The sequence below is a fragment of the Manacus candei genome, unplaced genomic scaffold (assembly GCF_025592945.1).
Source record: "Manacus candei isolate 608988 ecotype Guabito, Panama unplaced genomic scaffold, ASM2559294v1 h1tg000037l, whole genome shotgun sequence".
NCBI classification, from domain to species: Eukaryota; Metazoa; Chordata; class Aves; order Passeriformes; family Pipridae; genus Manacus; species Manacus candei.
This window is the reverse complement of record NW_026138085.1, coordinates 12,207,777-12,223,278: the sequence shown is the minus strand read 5'-3', so window position 1 is coordinate 12,223,278 and position 15,502 is coordinate 12,207,777. Positions and strand designations below refer to the sequence as shown.

Here is a 15,502-nt window from a genome sequence, read left to right as displayed (position 1 = left end):
ATGATGCTGAATACAATCGTGTGTTTTGATTGCTGAGGGTGTCCCTAACTCTAGGAGCATACAGCCTAAACAGATCAAAGACAAGAAGGAAACTATGGCCAAGAGAAATCAAGTTGTTTGGGTCGTGACAGACAGGAAAATGGGGATTAGAGTTCTTATCTGAATCCCACAGCAGGGTCTGATCAACGAGACTGATCTGCTGATTACAAAGGAAAAGTAGGCCTGCAATCATCTGCACTAGGACAGAAAAAGTAGCGCTCATTAATTCTAGCCCAGCTGAGTTTGGGTAAAATCTAGACTATTAGCTGCTCTCTGTTGTTCTGCTTCACTCTTGTGTCTTTGACTTCAACCTGGCCTGAGGCAGCTATACAGGCTGTCAGGAGGATGGAAAGATGTCACCACACAACTAAAACCTGGCTCTTCCCCCTCTCTTCCCATCACAGGGTTGTCAGTCCTACAGAAAGTGCTGGACACTGCAGCTGAGAAGAACTGGCAGGTGACAGCTGTCAACATCCTGACAACAACAGAAGAAGGCTATCGAATGCTCTTCCAGGAGCTGCAGAAGAAGAAGGAAAGGCTGGTGGTGGTGGACTGCGAATCTGAGCGGCTGAACATCATCCTTAACAAGGTCGTGCTGGTTTGGGCCGTCTGGGAGGGGTCTTGCACATGGAAGAGGAAGGGTTGTTTCTCCTGGAGAAGTTCTCCTTCCCATTCTTGTCTGATCCATGTCTCACTGTGGCTTTCACTGGATGGGGTGTGTGTGCACTGCAGCAAGCTGCTGAGCTTGCAGACACGTCTCCGCTGTGTTATTGTGGAAACTGTAAAGCTATATAAATACCAGAAGCTCTCATGTATTCAGGTCAAGTGAGCCCCACTGTTCCATGTTCCCCACTTGTCTGACTCCTTTGCTGAGCCTTTTTACACCTCCTTACTCCTCAGTGAGTTTGCTTTGTGCTAATTCCTCCAAGCAGTGTTCACAAGATGTGTCACCTCCTGATTCTGCTGAGTTTTCCCACAGTTTTCCCACCTCCTGTGAATTAGGGTGGAGGTGTGAACTGGCCCTGCCAGACTTCTGGTCCTCCAGCCTCCATGTGCTGCACCAAGTTCTCACACCTGTGCCAGCAGGACAGAGATGGAGAAGCTTTATGGTACATCTGTAACAGGAGCATTGTCTCCATATCAGGCTAGGGCTCACCATCATGCCAGGGCCTCCAGGCTATAGCAGGTATGGATATTTCCAGCTCTTCTCATGCCTTGCAGTAAGAGACACGTTCATTCACAGCCATCTCCTGGATGCTTTGTCAGCTCGTGGCCACGTGCAGTAGAGGACTCAGCAGGTAGCTTGTGTGCCCTGCCTTACTCATCTTCAATCTAGACAGGTCAGCCACTAGTGCAGACTCAAATTTCCCCTATCTTCTTTGCTCCATGCCTTCCTTAAATGCTTTGCCTCAGTCCTGAATACGGAGTTCCGTGGACAGGAGACAAATGCAAGCCCATAGACAGGTTCAGCCCACACTTCTGCCCCCTCTTCAACTCCAGCCACAGCAGCTTTCTCCCTCACACCTACATCCAAGTCCTCCCCCACCACTGGGGCTCCAGTCCCACGCAGCTTAGAAAGGATCCCTCAGTGCCACGCAGCCACTGCATTGCAATTCCCACTGTTGTATTCCTCATAATCAGCTCACTCTTACCTCGCGCTTCGCACGTCTCCCTGTCTAAGGCACCTGTCATCTCCCGTCTCACACTTCAGCTGCTCGCTGTCTGGGGCAGGGACTGACATTTCACCAGCTGCACGGCTCAGCAACGAGCACAATCCATCCTTGTTGGATGCCTCTGGGTGCTGCTCTGTTATATGTAATAACGGAGCAAATAGCAGGTTTTAACCTCAAAGTAAAGGTCGCATTCATGAAAGAGAAAACAGATTATTTCATAGGATAGTCTTCTCTCTGGCCACAGAGCAGCTGCAGTCGAACAAAATTTTTGATGGGATCTAAGCAGTAAATTTGACTTTTCTGCAAGTTTTGCTACATGGTGTATCAGATTTCTAGGGTTAATAGTGTTGGGTTTTTAAGCCTGTTTTGTCTAACAGAAAGTTAAGTTCTGTAGTCAAATATTATCTAGTTCTCCTGATACAAACAGGAAAATAAGTCTTTTTTCAAACTTCCTCACGTAAACTTGGATGTAAGAAAAGCTATCTGTAAGAGCATTAAAAATCCAGATATTATGATTATTTGTCTTGCAATGCTATAAAAAATATCAATTCCCATGGAGAAGAGATACAATGCTGTGTTTTCCTACAACAAAGACAGAGTAATTCCCACAGACGTCTGTGCCTGGGAGGGGACTCTCCAGTGAGGAATAGGTCTGAGAACAACTTTTTCAGACCTGTGTAGTCCATTTTCATCCTTTTTTTCATTTTTGTTCCAAATCCACCAGGATTTCTGAGAGCAAAGGGAGTTATCCCAGTGTGAGCAGGGCATGCCTGGTTTTTCACAGCGTGAGGTGACCGGAGGGATTCAAAGGTTGTGTTCAGCTCGTTGTCACGTGGAATTCAGCTGGGACTGTGACTTGAACTGCCAGCCAGTCTCTCAGCTCACCACGCCAGCATCCTCTCTGGGAATGTTCTGTGCTGTCTGCCCTGTTTCTCTGAGTGTCTGAGGTGCTCAAGGAGCTTTTATCCTCTTCCCTGACAAGCCTGTCTCTGTCTCTCTGTGGCTGTGGATTTGTGCTCCCCGGTGAACGGGAGAGCTGGGGACGGCTGTTTAGCATCAGTGCCTCTCATGCACACTGGTGCTTGCACACACTTTTCATTTCTTCTCTGTACACATGACACAAATAACACCACTTACTCCAGCACGGCAGTCCTCGCGTTCTGGTAGCTGTGGAGGAGCCAGTGCTCCCTGTGTTAATGAAACATGGGAAAATGACCTGATTTCTTTCTGGGAGATTTCTTTGTGTCATGTCTCAAGGGTATGATTTATCTTTGCCAAGGTACCTGTCATTTGTGAACCAGGTCTTGATTCAGGGCAGGTTATCGCAGGGTTGTGCTGTGTAGCCTTAATGGGATAAGAATGTGGTGGGTTGCGCTCCGTCAAAGCCCTGCATTGTTTCTTCCTTGTTTCTCATTAAAATGAGTAACTGGAAGTTCTCCTTTGCCAGTGTTTCACTCCGAGAGGATTTCTCTCTAATAGATGTCAAACTGGCCCATTAAGTAGTGGGTAATGAAACCTAGGTGGCCCAAGTGAGCTATCAGCATGCAGCCCAGCACAGCCTCTCACCACAGTCAGGATAAGTGATAAATGCTATTATAACCTCAGCTTGCTACTGCTGTCCGGACACATTAGGACTGAGCAAGCATTTTAAAATAAATTAAGATCACAAATAACTGTGTAAAACACAGGAAACAAGCCTCATAATTCAGGTGGATGGGCTGCAAGATTAACAGCTCAGGGAAAGTTGGATAGCAGCCCTCTGTGGTTCATCGACTCTGACACCTAATAAAATAACAAAGGAGAGTTTGGGCAGAAGGAGCCAATGCCAGCTATTGTTGACACGGGAGAAAAGGGGAATTGGATCGTAATTCTTAGACATCCCAGTGCACCGGAGATTCTCCTTCCTGCCACAGGGTTTGGGACTTACTGCAAAGGTCAGTCTCGGTGAACAGATGGGGACAGCTTGGGTCTGGTTTTACTTCTTAGATCTGTCAATGGAAGGTACTCAGAAAACTACCCATAATGAGGTGTGTATCTTCATAGTTTAGGTATATAGAGTTTTTTTCTGAGAGCTTCAGACATCTCAGCAGAAGCCCGATCCTGTTCAGGGAGCCACAGGGCAGTGGAGCTGGTGGAGCTGGCACTAACTGTGTAAGAAACTGCTTCTAAATGAAGCCTTCACTGGAGTTAATTGCCACCCCCACACTAATGCTGAGAACCAGATGAGTTTTATTATGCATACAAGAGCACTTCATCAGAGAAGGGCTAAGACAGATGAACCAGTTGCATAGAGCAAGTGTCAGCTCATTTATAATCCATTTGAAAATCCCTAAATGACTGCTCATGATAATCTGGGAGTGCTGTCCCATGGGGAGGATCAGTCTATGCCCTCATCTGACATTTCTCAAGCACCTGCTGCCAGCCTGGTATCAGAGAGAAGTCCTGGGTAGACTGATTTCTGGTTGAGTCCAACACAGCAGTTGTTTTATGATCATTCTGGCTGTGAGGATCTTTCTGGCCATGCTGCAGTTTGTGCAGATTTTGCCTGAGCGTTGGCAATGCAGGCAGAGATTCAGAATCACTTCATACAATAGTGGAAATAAGAAGTAGTGTTGCCAGCAAAGAAACCTTATGGAAAAAGCACAGTTCTGTCAGAAACTGGCAATTCTTGTGCTTGTGCAGGTTTTGAGGACATGTTGGTTTGGGCTTTTTTCCCACTGTTTTCTTTCTGTATGTAGAGTGGCTCAAATGCAGATGGTATCTGACTCTAGTAACCTAGGAAGAATTTAACAGTGCTGCTGGAAATCAATAGAGAGGAATTTCAATGAAAACATAGAGTTGGCGAGGATAATAGAATTCTGAACTGTATTCTTTCTGTTCTCTTTTTAAATCAAGGAAAAAGACAGGGACCATCTGATCAGTGCCTCTGTTCCTCCCAATCACAGGCAAGCCTGCAAGAGGTGGAAAGGAAAATAAAGGGAAACTTCTCCAGCTAACATAGAAAAATTCAGTTATTACAGTTCAGTAAGCAATTGTGTTGATGAAAGAAAATAAAACCTTAACTCTGCAGGCATCAGGGAGAAAGGAGTAAGTGACAAAGTGCATATATTGGGACACCATGAATATGAATATATAGATAATCTCAATGAACATGCAGGGGAATCCTCTGTTTTGGAGATGTGGTTTGAAGCTACCTCAATGCACTAAAGGAGAAAACTTCCTGTCATCTCACCCAGGTGGGTGTCTGTGGCAGTGACCATAGCTGGGAGGATGTGCAAAATAGCTCTCTAGTCTTTCTTGATGTTTCAGCTGTATCTGTAGTACATATGGACTACAGCTTCCCACTTTTTGCCTTTGGTGTCTGAAAAATGGATCTTGTTTAGCTTCTTCCTTTTTTTAAAGTGCTGTTTCAAATTTCCCTGAGCCCATAGGAGATAGGTTGGTTTGGTTGGTTTGTTTCCCTGTTGTAGAATGTTCTTGGGGATCTTATCCTGCCTAGTTTCAGACTTGCTGCTCAAATATCACGTGTGAAAGCTCTTTCTATCCTCTAACAAAACTGTGAAATTTTTTTGTGTCTTTTTGCCCACAGCTGAACAATCTCATCAGGGAAAAATAAGAGGGAGAAAGAGCAGATAATTGAGGGTCTTCTTCCATAGTTGATCTCTGCTAATTACCTTTGGTTTTTATGTTGCAGATAATCAAGCTTGAAAAAAATGGGAATGGGTACCACTACATTCTGGCAAATATGGTGAGTTGTCCTCATTGGTGTTTATTTTTAGCTCTCTCTTATATTGTAAAGCAATACATTTATGGTTACTGAGATGGACATCTTTTCTCTCATCCACTTTTTGGGAAAAAAAGAATACTAAAGTCCTTTACTGTGTTCTCCTTGTGAGGTGTTTCCTCTTGAGACAACAAAATTATCTGCAGGGTATCTCCAAGTGTGCTGGGGTTTTGTGGTGATTTGACCTTGACTGGATGACAGATGCCCACCAAAGCCACTCTATCACTCCCTCCTTAGTGCTACATTAAATCTGACTGTCATGGCTCTAAGGAAAGAATTGGCTCTCCCCCTTTAACCCAGGGGGTGCTGCCTGAGGACAGAGCAATATTGGACAGCAGCAGGGCCACCTTTCTGAATCAAGTCTTCTAGTAGGATGGGAAATTTCCCTGCCTAGGGGGATTTGGGAAGCTGTGAGAGAGAAATAGCCTCAATCCATAGGGCAGCTGGAGGTTTTCCACAACAGAGCTCCTCCCCTCTCCTCCCCACTTGTGTCCATCCATCCAGGGAGATGCACAGCATTGGATGGGCTGGTGTTGGCAGTCTGGAGCAGAGGCTGTTCCCCCCAGGGACCCCTGTGTCCATGTGGGGTGAGCCCTGTGCAGGCTCTGGACCTGTTCTTCCCACACAGAGCTGCATCTGTGAGGCAGCACGTCAGCCCTGGAATAATTAAACTTTAAACTGCCAATTAGTCAAGCAGTTGCTGCCCTTTTCCTTCTCTTGGTCCTAAGATAACTCTGTAATTTACAAGGCAAAAATGGCCACATCATTACCCTGCAGTGCCCTGTACTGACCCTGCACTCTGCGCTGGCCGCCTACCATGTAATTACAGAGATAAAAATGTTACGTTGTGCAAGGGGAGACATGCAAAACCGTAGAGCAGCCAATAACTTTAGTTGCTAATTTTTAATAGATTATTATTTGCTGTAACCCAGGTCCTGGATGTTTATGAAAGTCCCTTCATTAAAGTTAAGCAGGAAAGTGAGCTGGAGTTGCTGGAGTGTGCATGTCTGTGCACTGTTATGCATACCCACGTGGAAAGCTGGATGAAAATATCACCTCTCCTCTCTATGCAGTTTCATTAGGATAAATACATTAAGGACATGAGGTGAACTAACACTCAGGTGCTGGATTTTGGAAGGACATTTCCCTCTGTCTTCTGATACCACGGTCTCCCACTTTTAGCTGGAGAAAGCACACTTGTCCCGTCTTTAATGTGTTTTCTTAGCCTTTGCACAAATGCTGAGAGGACAGAGCTGGCTGGAAGAGGCTGCATACTCAGCCAACAGGGGTTATAAATAATTAACTTGGAGCAAAAGGCTTTTCATTTCCCCAGCCCCTCTGCAGGGAGATTCTGCCTCCCACTGCAGCTCAGTGGAAGGGGCTTTGGGTCCCACAGGGGCTGACAGGACCACCAGAATCCACTGTCACTAGCTGTGTTTTACAAGAAGCTTTGATTGACAAGAAAAAGAGTGAAAGTAATTCAAGCTTTACCTTTTGTCTTTCCTGCTCCTTAAAACCTAATATCACATAAGAGCCAAACTCTAGAGAGGAATATTAAAAAAAAAAATCATGGAAAAAACATTTAAAAAAAGAAGCCTAGCACCCCTCAATGTTACAAAAGCCCTTTCCAGGGCAGAACAATGTGGGCAGGTTCAGGCACCAGCAGGCAAATCAGTTTCTATGATGTGCTGCACCCACACAAGAGCTGATCTGTTCAGCAAGGAGAATGCAAAAAGGCCCTGAAGATCCCATGTTTCTCAGACCATAGGCCAGCAAGGAAGGACAGCAAGGCTCCCTATGTGGGGATGGCCAGGGATGTTATAAGGGATTGTCAGAACAAGGGAAGTCAGCGTCTGGCAAGGTTAAACCCTAGTGCAGATGCTCTGATCCAAGAGATCACAGGGGGTTTTACCCTCTCCTAAGGACACCTCGTCGCTGGATTAGAGCCTCCAGAGGGTGTAACGTGCTGTAATTTATTCCCACTGACTCATGCACACAGTGGTAGACCTTAAACACCCTGCATTTTCCCCTGTAGACATGTCCTAAGATGACAGGGCATGCACTGCCCACACACACACACACACACACACACACACACACACACACACACACACACACACACACACACACGTGTACCTTCGTGCACACCCGCATGCCTGGAGAACAGCCCTGGTTTGTGGAAATGGCTCATTCTGGAGCACTGAGTTGTCAAGAGAATAAATTAAGAGCTAAAGCCTGGAAGTGTCAGGTTTTTCAAATGAGTTATTTTTGGTCCCCTGTGCCGATTGATGGAATCCTGAGTTTAGAACTGTCACACTTCGTGAAGATAAGGTCAAGAAGTCCTCAGCTGGTTCGTAGCCACCAATTTACCTGCAGGAGCTGGAGCGAGGGGATGAATTTTCCATACCTGCCTATTGCCTAACCTTCTTGGATACAGAAAAGTGAGGACACAATTATGGAAATTACACATTGGAAGCAAATATTGGGAAACATTTCTAGATAACCATTCTTAAATTCTTATTTTTAGCTATATGTTTGTTCAGAGCTATACTCAGCCAATAAACAAGCAGCAGCATACTACTGCCCAGTTACAGCAGCTTCAAACTGGTGTTGCATCATGAATGCAAAGCAAGTGAGTTTGCAAGGCAATGCACAGGTTGAATAAGGTCTAAAAAAATCATCTCTTCGCACATTTTGAAGTGGAGGAGTTCCCTGTCTGGTCACAGACAATCCATGAGCAAAGAGGCAATGCCTTGCATTAATCATGGTGTGTTTGCCCAGTAGTTGTTGTCGGTGAGCTGTAGTAAAGTACTGAGCAGAATTTGACAAGTAGCAGCAAATGAAAGCTGGTATTTCCTAGCAGGAACAGCTTTCTTTTTCAGTGAAATTGCTGTTGCCAAGGTGAGACAATAATATTTCTGTGTTCACAAACAAAATGAAACCATTCTGCACCTCAGGCCATGGGCAAACATCTTTCTCCAAACCTGCTATGCCTGCTAAAGACACAACCTGCCTTTTCTACCCAGCCCTCCCTGTCCCACGGTGGTCTGTCTGCAACATCCCTGCCAGGGGGAAGGTTTCTGTGAGCATCCCTGCTTCTCCTTGAGGCAAATTTGGCACTGTTCATGGCTTTTGCAAACTCATGAAATCCTGATCCTCAACCAGTACCCATTGGAGTTATCCCAGTTAGCTTTTACCAGCTGCCAGCCTGGATATTTGTCAGGCGTACCAGCACTGGGGGTTTGCAGTCGTCTCTGTCTCTCTCTTCCCCTCAGGAACTCAAAGAGATTTGGTGACTTTAAGAATTGTTTGTTTTTGTGAGTTATTTTTCTAAGCTTTGTTCTCAGCCTTTGAGATCATCAGTCTAGCAACCACAAAGGAAAAAAAAATACAGTTAATAATATCAGAGGAGCAAGCTTAGAAACTTCTGGGATTCCTTTCTTTTGATGTTCAGGCTTTTTCCCCATAACCTTGGCTTTGTGTATCTGTTTGCCCTATGCCATGGATGTGAGCTGACTACTGTCAGTAGTGGGAGAACATCAGCTCTCTTGGGTAGAGAAAAATCTTTGTCTTAAAATAAGTGACATTTGTGTGACCTGTCTTTAAATGAAAAGTATGAAAGACAGCTGCCACATATGCTGTTTTAGCCTTTTTTTTTTTCTTTCCTGGTGCATTAGTCCAGGTTGTTCTTTTAGCCAATGCTCTTTTTTGAACATGAATAGATAAGTGTATGAGATTGCTGATGCTAGGGGTAGAAGGGAAAAGTAAAGATACAAACATTGCTGATTAGCCAAGGTAAGCACTTTTTTCTGTGCCATTCTCAGCATGTGTCAGCACTGAGTTAGACCATGGACAGAGTTTCCCTTTGCAAACAGTTGAGGAGGTGTTGGAGGTTACCAGCACAGCGTCACACTTTGTCAGCACAGTGGCTTGTGCAGGAGTCAGGCAAGATGTGCTGTTTTGGTTCAGTTCACCAGTGATTTAGATGGGAATCTTTGATTTTTTTCCCCCCTGAAAAATGGAATGAAGAACTTCTGCACCACCAGGGCTGAGACTCATTATTGTGAGAACCAACTCCTCGTACAGACAGGGAAGAAGTAACCTCCTGAACTGGCCATCAAAAAGGATGCCCACATCCCTGGGAAGCAAAGTCCTCCCCATCCAGGCAGAGATCAGCTCCCCTGAAGCAGTGCAGCACACCTACACCTGCAGCATGTGCTGTGACTCTGTGGGGAGGGTCTGTGGTGCCCGTGCTGGGCACAAGCCAAGTGCAAGGTCTGTGCATGCCCCAGTGTGACCTGTGGCACTGACCGTGTGTCGATGGCTCCACTCCCTGCACCAAACCATTGGTTCATCCTGCCTGGAGCTAAAATGCTGTGGTTCTGTCTCCCATCACCCAGAAAGCTGCCACGTTTATTTCAGTTGCTTTCAGTTCTTAACACTGTTGCCTGCCCTCTGAGGTGCCGCTGACTTGCAGTACAAACATGGTCAGCGATGCTCATGTTCGTATCACTCACTGATTGGAAATTCTGTTCTGTTGAGTTTCCAAAAGGATTTGTACAACATCCCTTTCTTGTCCTGGTAAGACCTCAAGATGCCTATCTTGCAAAATTTGTATTCTTATATTGGAAAGAGATGTCCTAAGTTATTTTTAGGGTTCTAAAATTATGCCAGTTAGACCTTTCCTCTTTCGGAGGCGTTGGTGCAAGCAGGCTCATGAGACAAATTTATTTTTCTGTTCAGAGTAAGACAATGCAATATATCAGCAAAACTTCTGAAATCTGCATTTCACTTTCAAACAGCTTTTCTGTCCTGATTCAAAGATTATCAAGAAGAAGAACCCCATATAACATTATCTCATCTGAATCACTGATAGTAAAAAAACCAGCAGTGCCCAGAATTAATTTTTGCTTAAACTGGAGTGTCTCATATAAAAGAAAATTATCTGTTTGGATACAAAAATTGCCCACACAGGAGAATATGAACAGCAACCTTGGGAGGATTTTTGCAGTAGGGCTCAAAAACATGAGTGACTTACTGTGACTTAAAAAAATCAGAGCATCAGGTGAGCAACTGACAGATTATATTACAGCCATTGGAAGGAAAAATGTGTTTGTTTAAATTTCAGCAAAAGGGTGTTAAACTAACAGGTTTTCTCAGCCATTTGCAGTCTCCTAATCCATTACCTCAGCTAAACTGGCAAGTGGTGATGTGTAAATCCATAATATCTTCCTCATGGTGACTTCATTGGTGCTTTTTTCTAGTCAAAACCTGCCTAGCTTCAGCTTCCTCCACCAGATTTATGCTTTTGTTTGCTAGACAAAATATTCCATTACTGATGTTTTGGTCCTTGTAAACTGTGATCAAGTCATCCCTTAATCATACCTTTGATTGAAGCCCTGGCATCTGCCACTGCACGGCACGTTTCCCAAACCTTTAAATCAGCTTATGTGCTGAAAGCTCTCTAATGCACGAACATCCACCTAGAGCATCCCTCCCTCTGCCTGGACTGAGCCTTCCAACAAGATGTATATGATCATTTATATCCAAAATGTGCTGTGGCAATAGGATTGGACAGTTGCAAATAATACCACAATGAAAACCTGTAGAGCTGTTCCAAAGAAAAGTTGCTGTTCATCTCCAGCCCCTTGTCCTTGAAGTCTTGATTCTCACCCAGCTTGGTTTGCTTTGTATCCATAGACAGGACAAAACACCCTCATCAAACTGCAGAATTGGGAGGGTGTCTGATAGTGCCCCCTTCTCCTGTCTTTCTTTTCCCCTTTCTCCACTTAACTCCTAAGTTACAGTGAGGACTCACATGTTTTGCTGCCACAATGAGATTTGACACATTAATAATTCTGCAGAGGAGAAGGCCTCTCCCGCTGGAAGGCAGGCTGGAATGAGACTGGAGCAGATGGGCTCTTTTTTGACATACCCTCCTTATTAATACAAAGTGATAGGAGTGAGGAATGATGCTTCACTGGAGAAGTCAAGCTTGAAGATAATTTGTTATATTAGGGATGCTCTGTCTGGAAACACTCGATTTCTTGCTCCCTGCAGAAAGTCACTGGTGTACCTTGGAATGACAGGAGCCACTTTGTATTCACTCAGCTGATTTACAGCCATTCAGGAGCAAAAATTTTGCTTTGTAAAGTTTCTTATAATCATAAAGTCTGCTAGGAGGAAGTAGTCTGGCATTGCGAGCCATGCATGGATAGCATCTAAACAGAGCTGGGCTAGCTTCCCAATGCTGCCACAGGTTTCTGTGGCACCCACCCAAGCTCAGGATGAATTGCTTAAATGCTTTTGGCTTGAAAGGGAATATTTTAGTGTGCAACCTATTATAGAAAAGAAAAAATAGTCTCTAGTGTCTCCTCATCCCAGACAGAAAGGGACTTAAAAACCCTAATACTCCTTCCTGGAACTAGGGAACTATATTAGGTTTAGCCAACAAGCCTTTTCCTGACAATTAAAGAGAAAGGGGCATTTTCCCTCTCCTCTTTCAGAGCTGAGCCTCACTGGAGGCAGATCTGGAGGGCTCAGAAGATGCAAAGGGAGGAGATAAAACAACAGTGTTTCTCAGGAACGTGACAGTCTTCAAGGAGACTCCCTAATGTCCTTTCTCTCAGGAAAAGACAAGACTTGGAGCACAGGCAGAGATTTTAGGCTGTGCTGTGGGGTGGTTTATGAGCTGCTGAGCTGGAGCTTCCTCGGGGCTCAGCCCTTGCTGCCACAGCTTCAAAGGCCCGATTCTACTGCAGGAGGCACCTGCAGGGAAAGTGCCAGCAATTAATATGAGCTTAGTGAAACACAAAGAGAATCCGAAGGCGTGGGGCAGCAGCTGGCTGCCTGTCAATGTCTGGGTACGGAGGTGAGGCTGCGGCATTCCCAGGGGCTGGGATGATGTTCCAGAAGGAGCAATGCTGCCTGGTGTCATCAGTGTGTGGAGAGGAGGCAAGGTTTAGAATGGTGAGGCAGTGAAATACGAGGGTGAAAGGAGCGATGCAGAGAAGTGATGCTGGCAGATTTGAGAAGGGTCATGCATGAAGGGACGAGGCTTTCCCTGCACTGGCAGCTGCCTGCACTGCCCACTCAATGTCCTGGCTCCTCATAGTGTCCAGGGTATAAATAAGGAGCTGGCTCATTTCTGGAGGGACTTTCTTTTCAAAGCAGATCCTTCGTGGACCACTTAATCAAGATGGATTCATAAGGCCTGTTTCAAGTCATCAGTCTTCCTGAATTATGCATTTCCTTTGATGATTGAGCCCACAAGCAGTGGATAGGAATATAAATGTGTGACTTACTGACACCTCTCCCAGCAGCTAAGGCAGTGAACAGGACAGTAAAACAACCTTTGGCTGAAAACAGCTTTCAGTTTAACAGCATAAAGAACAGATGCATCAAGGAAAGCACAATGAGGAAAAATCCCTTTCTAGGACTGGTTTCTATTTGGAGCCACAAAGGTCTGTAATAGCTGCCCATATTATTTCCTAGCAGCAGGACTTCTGCACGTAATCGCCCTGTGAGGTTCATTAATGCAGAGAGGAGCCCATGGTATGGGCTAAAGAGCAAGTTCCCTCCTTTGAACCCAGCCTGGCTGTTGCTGGAACAGCGTGTTGCAGATGCTGTGAGTCAGAGCAGGCGTGGAGGAGGGAGCCACCTCAGCCCGTCAGCGCGATGGGGACAGATTTTTGTGGTTTATTGTCAGCCTGCTAATTTGATGGCATTTGGAGAAAGCCAGGCATTTTCCAGGCATATGCAAGGCAGGAAGCCGTGTTCTCTGGTTTACTGAGGTGATTTTGTGAGGTGAATTTAAGTCGAAGGGACAGCTGATCCTGCCGTGTGGCAGGGGATGGGCTGGCTGACGTGGTGTCCCTTCCAGCCTGGTTGTGAGGATTCCCAGGGATAACTGTGCCTGCAGAAGTGTTGTTTCCTCCTATGTACCTACATCTCTGGGGGCTTGGGGAGCTCCGTGTTGCCTCTGGGTCCTGCCTTTCCAGGGGGACTGGAGTGTGAGTTCCCACATTCCTCCTCTTCCTCCCTGGGGGACTGGCAGTGCTGTATAGGGAGGTGGACAGTGAAACCTGCATATTCACCAGATACATCCCAAATGCTTCAGGTGTAAAGAGCTTGAAGAGAGTCACATACAATCAAATTCCAGGGGCTCAGCTCATTTCCCTGAACAGCCCCCTGTGTTCCAGGCATGTCTGCAAAGTCTACTTTTTCCAGTATTTGCTGGCAAATTTTTGAAATGGTTTCAAAACTGTTTGATCCCTCCGTGAGACCACGTGGAGTGCATCGTTCCAGCACTGCTCACATCTTGCTGCACTTGGGTGGATGACAGAGGAAAGCATTTGTGGGCTGTTTCTTTCCCAGACTGGTTGATACTAAACATATTAATCCAAAAGCACAGCTGTTGCCCCTTGGTTGTTGGTTGTAGTCTTTCCTTACACAATTTTTAAGAATTTATTTTCTGTTTCCCAAATATGGCCAATTGAAAACTAAACAAAAGATTCCTTCTTCTCTTTTTTTTTTTTTTGCAATATGTGTCTACAGTTAGTACAAGGTGACAGATGATTGATGACTTCTTTACTTACAAATATTGTAATTCTCCTGTTCTCCAGTTTCCTACAAGCACTGACTGATATTCCAAAAGCATATTGAATTCCTGCTGCTACTTTGTCAATAGAAGCATTTTCAAAAATCAGTTTGCATAACATTTGCTATTTTTTTGGTTTATATGTTTGCCAGAAAGAATTTACCTCCTCTGGGAGTTATTTTCTAAAATATTTGACCCCTGGACTTCCCCGTTCATTGACTCTCATGTTCCCCAAAACTGCTCTGAGCAGATTTCAGTGGTGCAGTGATTAAAATTCCTTTGTAATTAGGACCATTTCTATAATGTCCTTGTACTGGGGCATGTGGAGGAGGGATAACAGGTGAAAACAATTATTTCAGAGGTTGATAACAGCCAAAATGCAAACAGGTCTTCAAGGTTAATGATGTCCTCCATGGTCCCAACTGCCTTAAATGATTGGAAAATCTTTAGAGGTCTCCACACTTTTTAAAGGATCTGAATTGTGTCAAAAAGAAGTGGGGGAGAATAGTACAATCTTCAGGAAGAAATAATTCCTTTCATCTGTTCAGATTATTTTGAAATTTTTTGTAAGATGAATCCCAGTGGGTATTGTTGAATATTTGCTTCAGTTTCAGAATGGTTTTGTTTGGGGAAAACAGTAAAATATAGTGGTTTCAACCTCTGCTGTCTCATTGCTGATGTCATAACCTTTTTTTGACATTTTCTATTTAAATCTGCATGCTGAGGGGGCTTAATACACCAGGCTTCTTATTCATACTCTGTTGTGAACTTGGACTTTTCTTCAAGCCTTTGTAGGTCTTCCAAGGAGGAGCTGGTGGCACAAACTTCAAGTTGCTCTGTGGTAGTTTCTTTTGACAGATCTTTTTCCCCTGAGTATCTCCCATGAGCAAAATGTCAGTGTAATTTGGTCCTAGCAATGAATAACCAGTTGGCAACCTGTGAGGTCCCTCTTACTGAACCTTAGGAGTTCTGCATGTCAAAAACCACTTGGCCTGAAATGCATTAAGATGTCAGGGACAATTATCCTGCTGCATTTCCTATTCATTAATCACAGCTCTGCCTTTCTGAAACCCCTACGCTAGCAATTACAAACAAGATTGATGTGGGGTTTACCAGCATTTTGAGGAATATGTACACATATAATATTTAATTTTTTTTACCTGAATCACCGCACTTTGAAGCAAAACAAGTCATCTGTTTAGAGCATCTGTACACCAATATCTAATCCTCAGCTTTGTAAGTGGATGCCAAATTGCCTACAAAAAGCTGGAAGAAAAATGTGTGAAAGTCTTTAAGGATGTTTTTGAGTTACTTATGACTCCCTCAGTCTGACACTGATGTGAGAGGGCAATTTAGACTTTTACTTGCAAGGTCTGTTTCAAAAACAGGTTTCCATGTAATGGCTTG

At 44.7% G+C, this 15,502-nt stretch overlaps 1 protein-coding gene across 5 annotated transcripts in view; it reads left to right on the top strand.

The window, feature by feature from the left end:
* GRIA1 (glutamate ionotropic receptor AMPA type subunit 1) overlaps positions 1 to 15,502 on the top strand; it is a 120,028-nt gene that overhangs the window by 56,535 nt on the left and 47,991 nt on the right. For 3 of the 5 annotated variants that reach the window (XR_007905539.1, XM_051793520.1, XM_051793519.1), the window contains exons 4-5: positions 444 to 631; positions 5,407 to 5,460. Coding sequence is in view for 4 of the 5 variants with exons in the window: in XM_051793520.1 (XP_051649480.1) it covers positions 444 to 631; positions 5,407 to 5,460 (242 nt within the window). In the remaining variant the exon portion in view is untranslated. The remainder of the gene's footprint in view (positions 1 to 443; positions 632 to 5,406; positions 5,461 to 15,502) is intronic. The other 2 variants (XM_051793521.1, XM_051793522.1) reach the window with 1 other exon arrangement.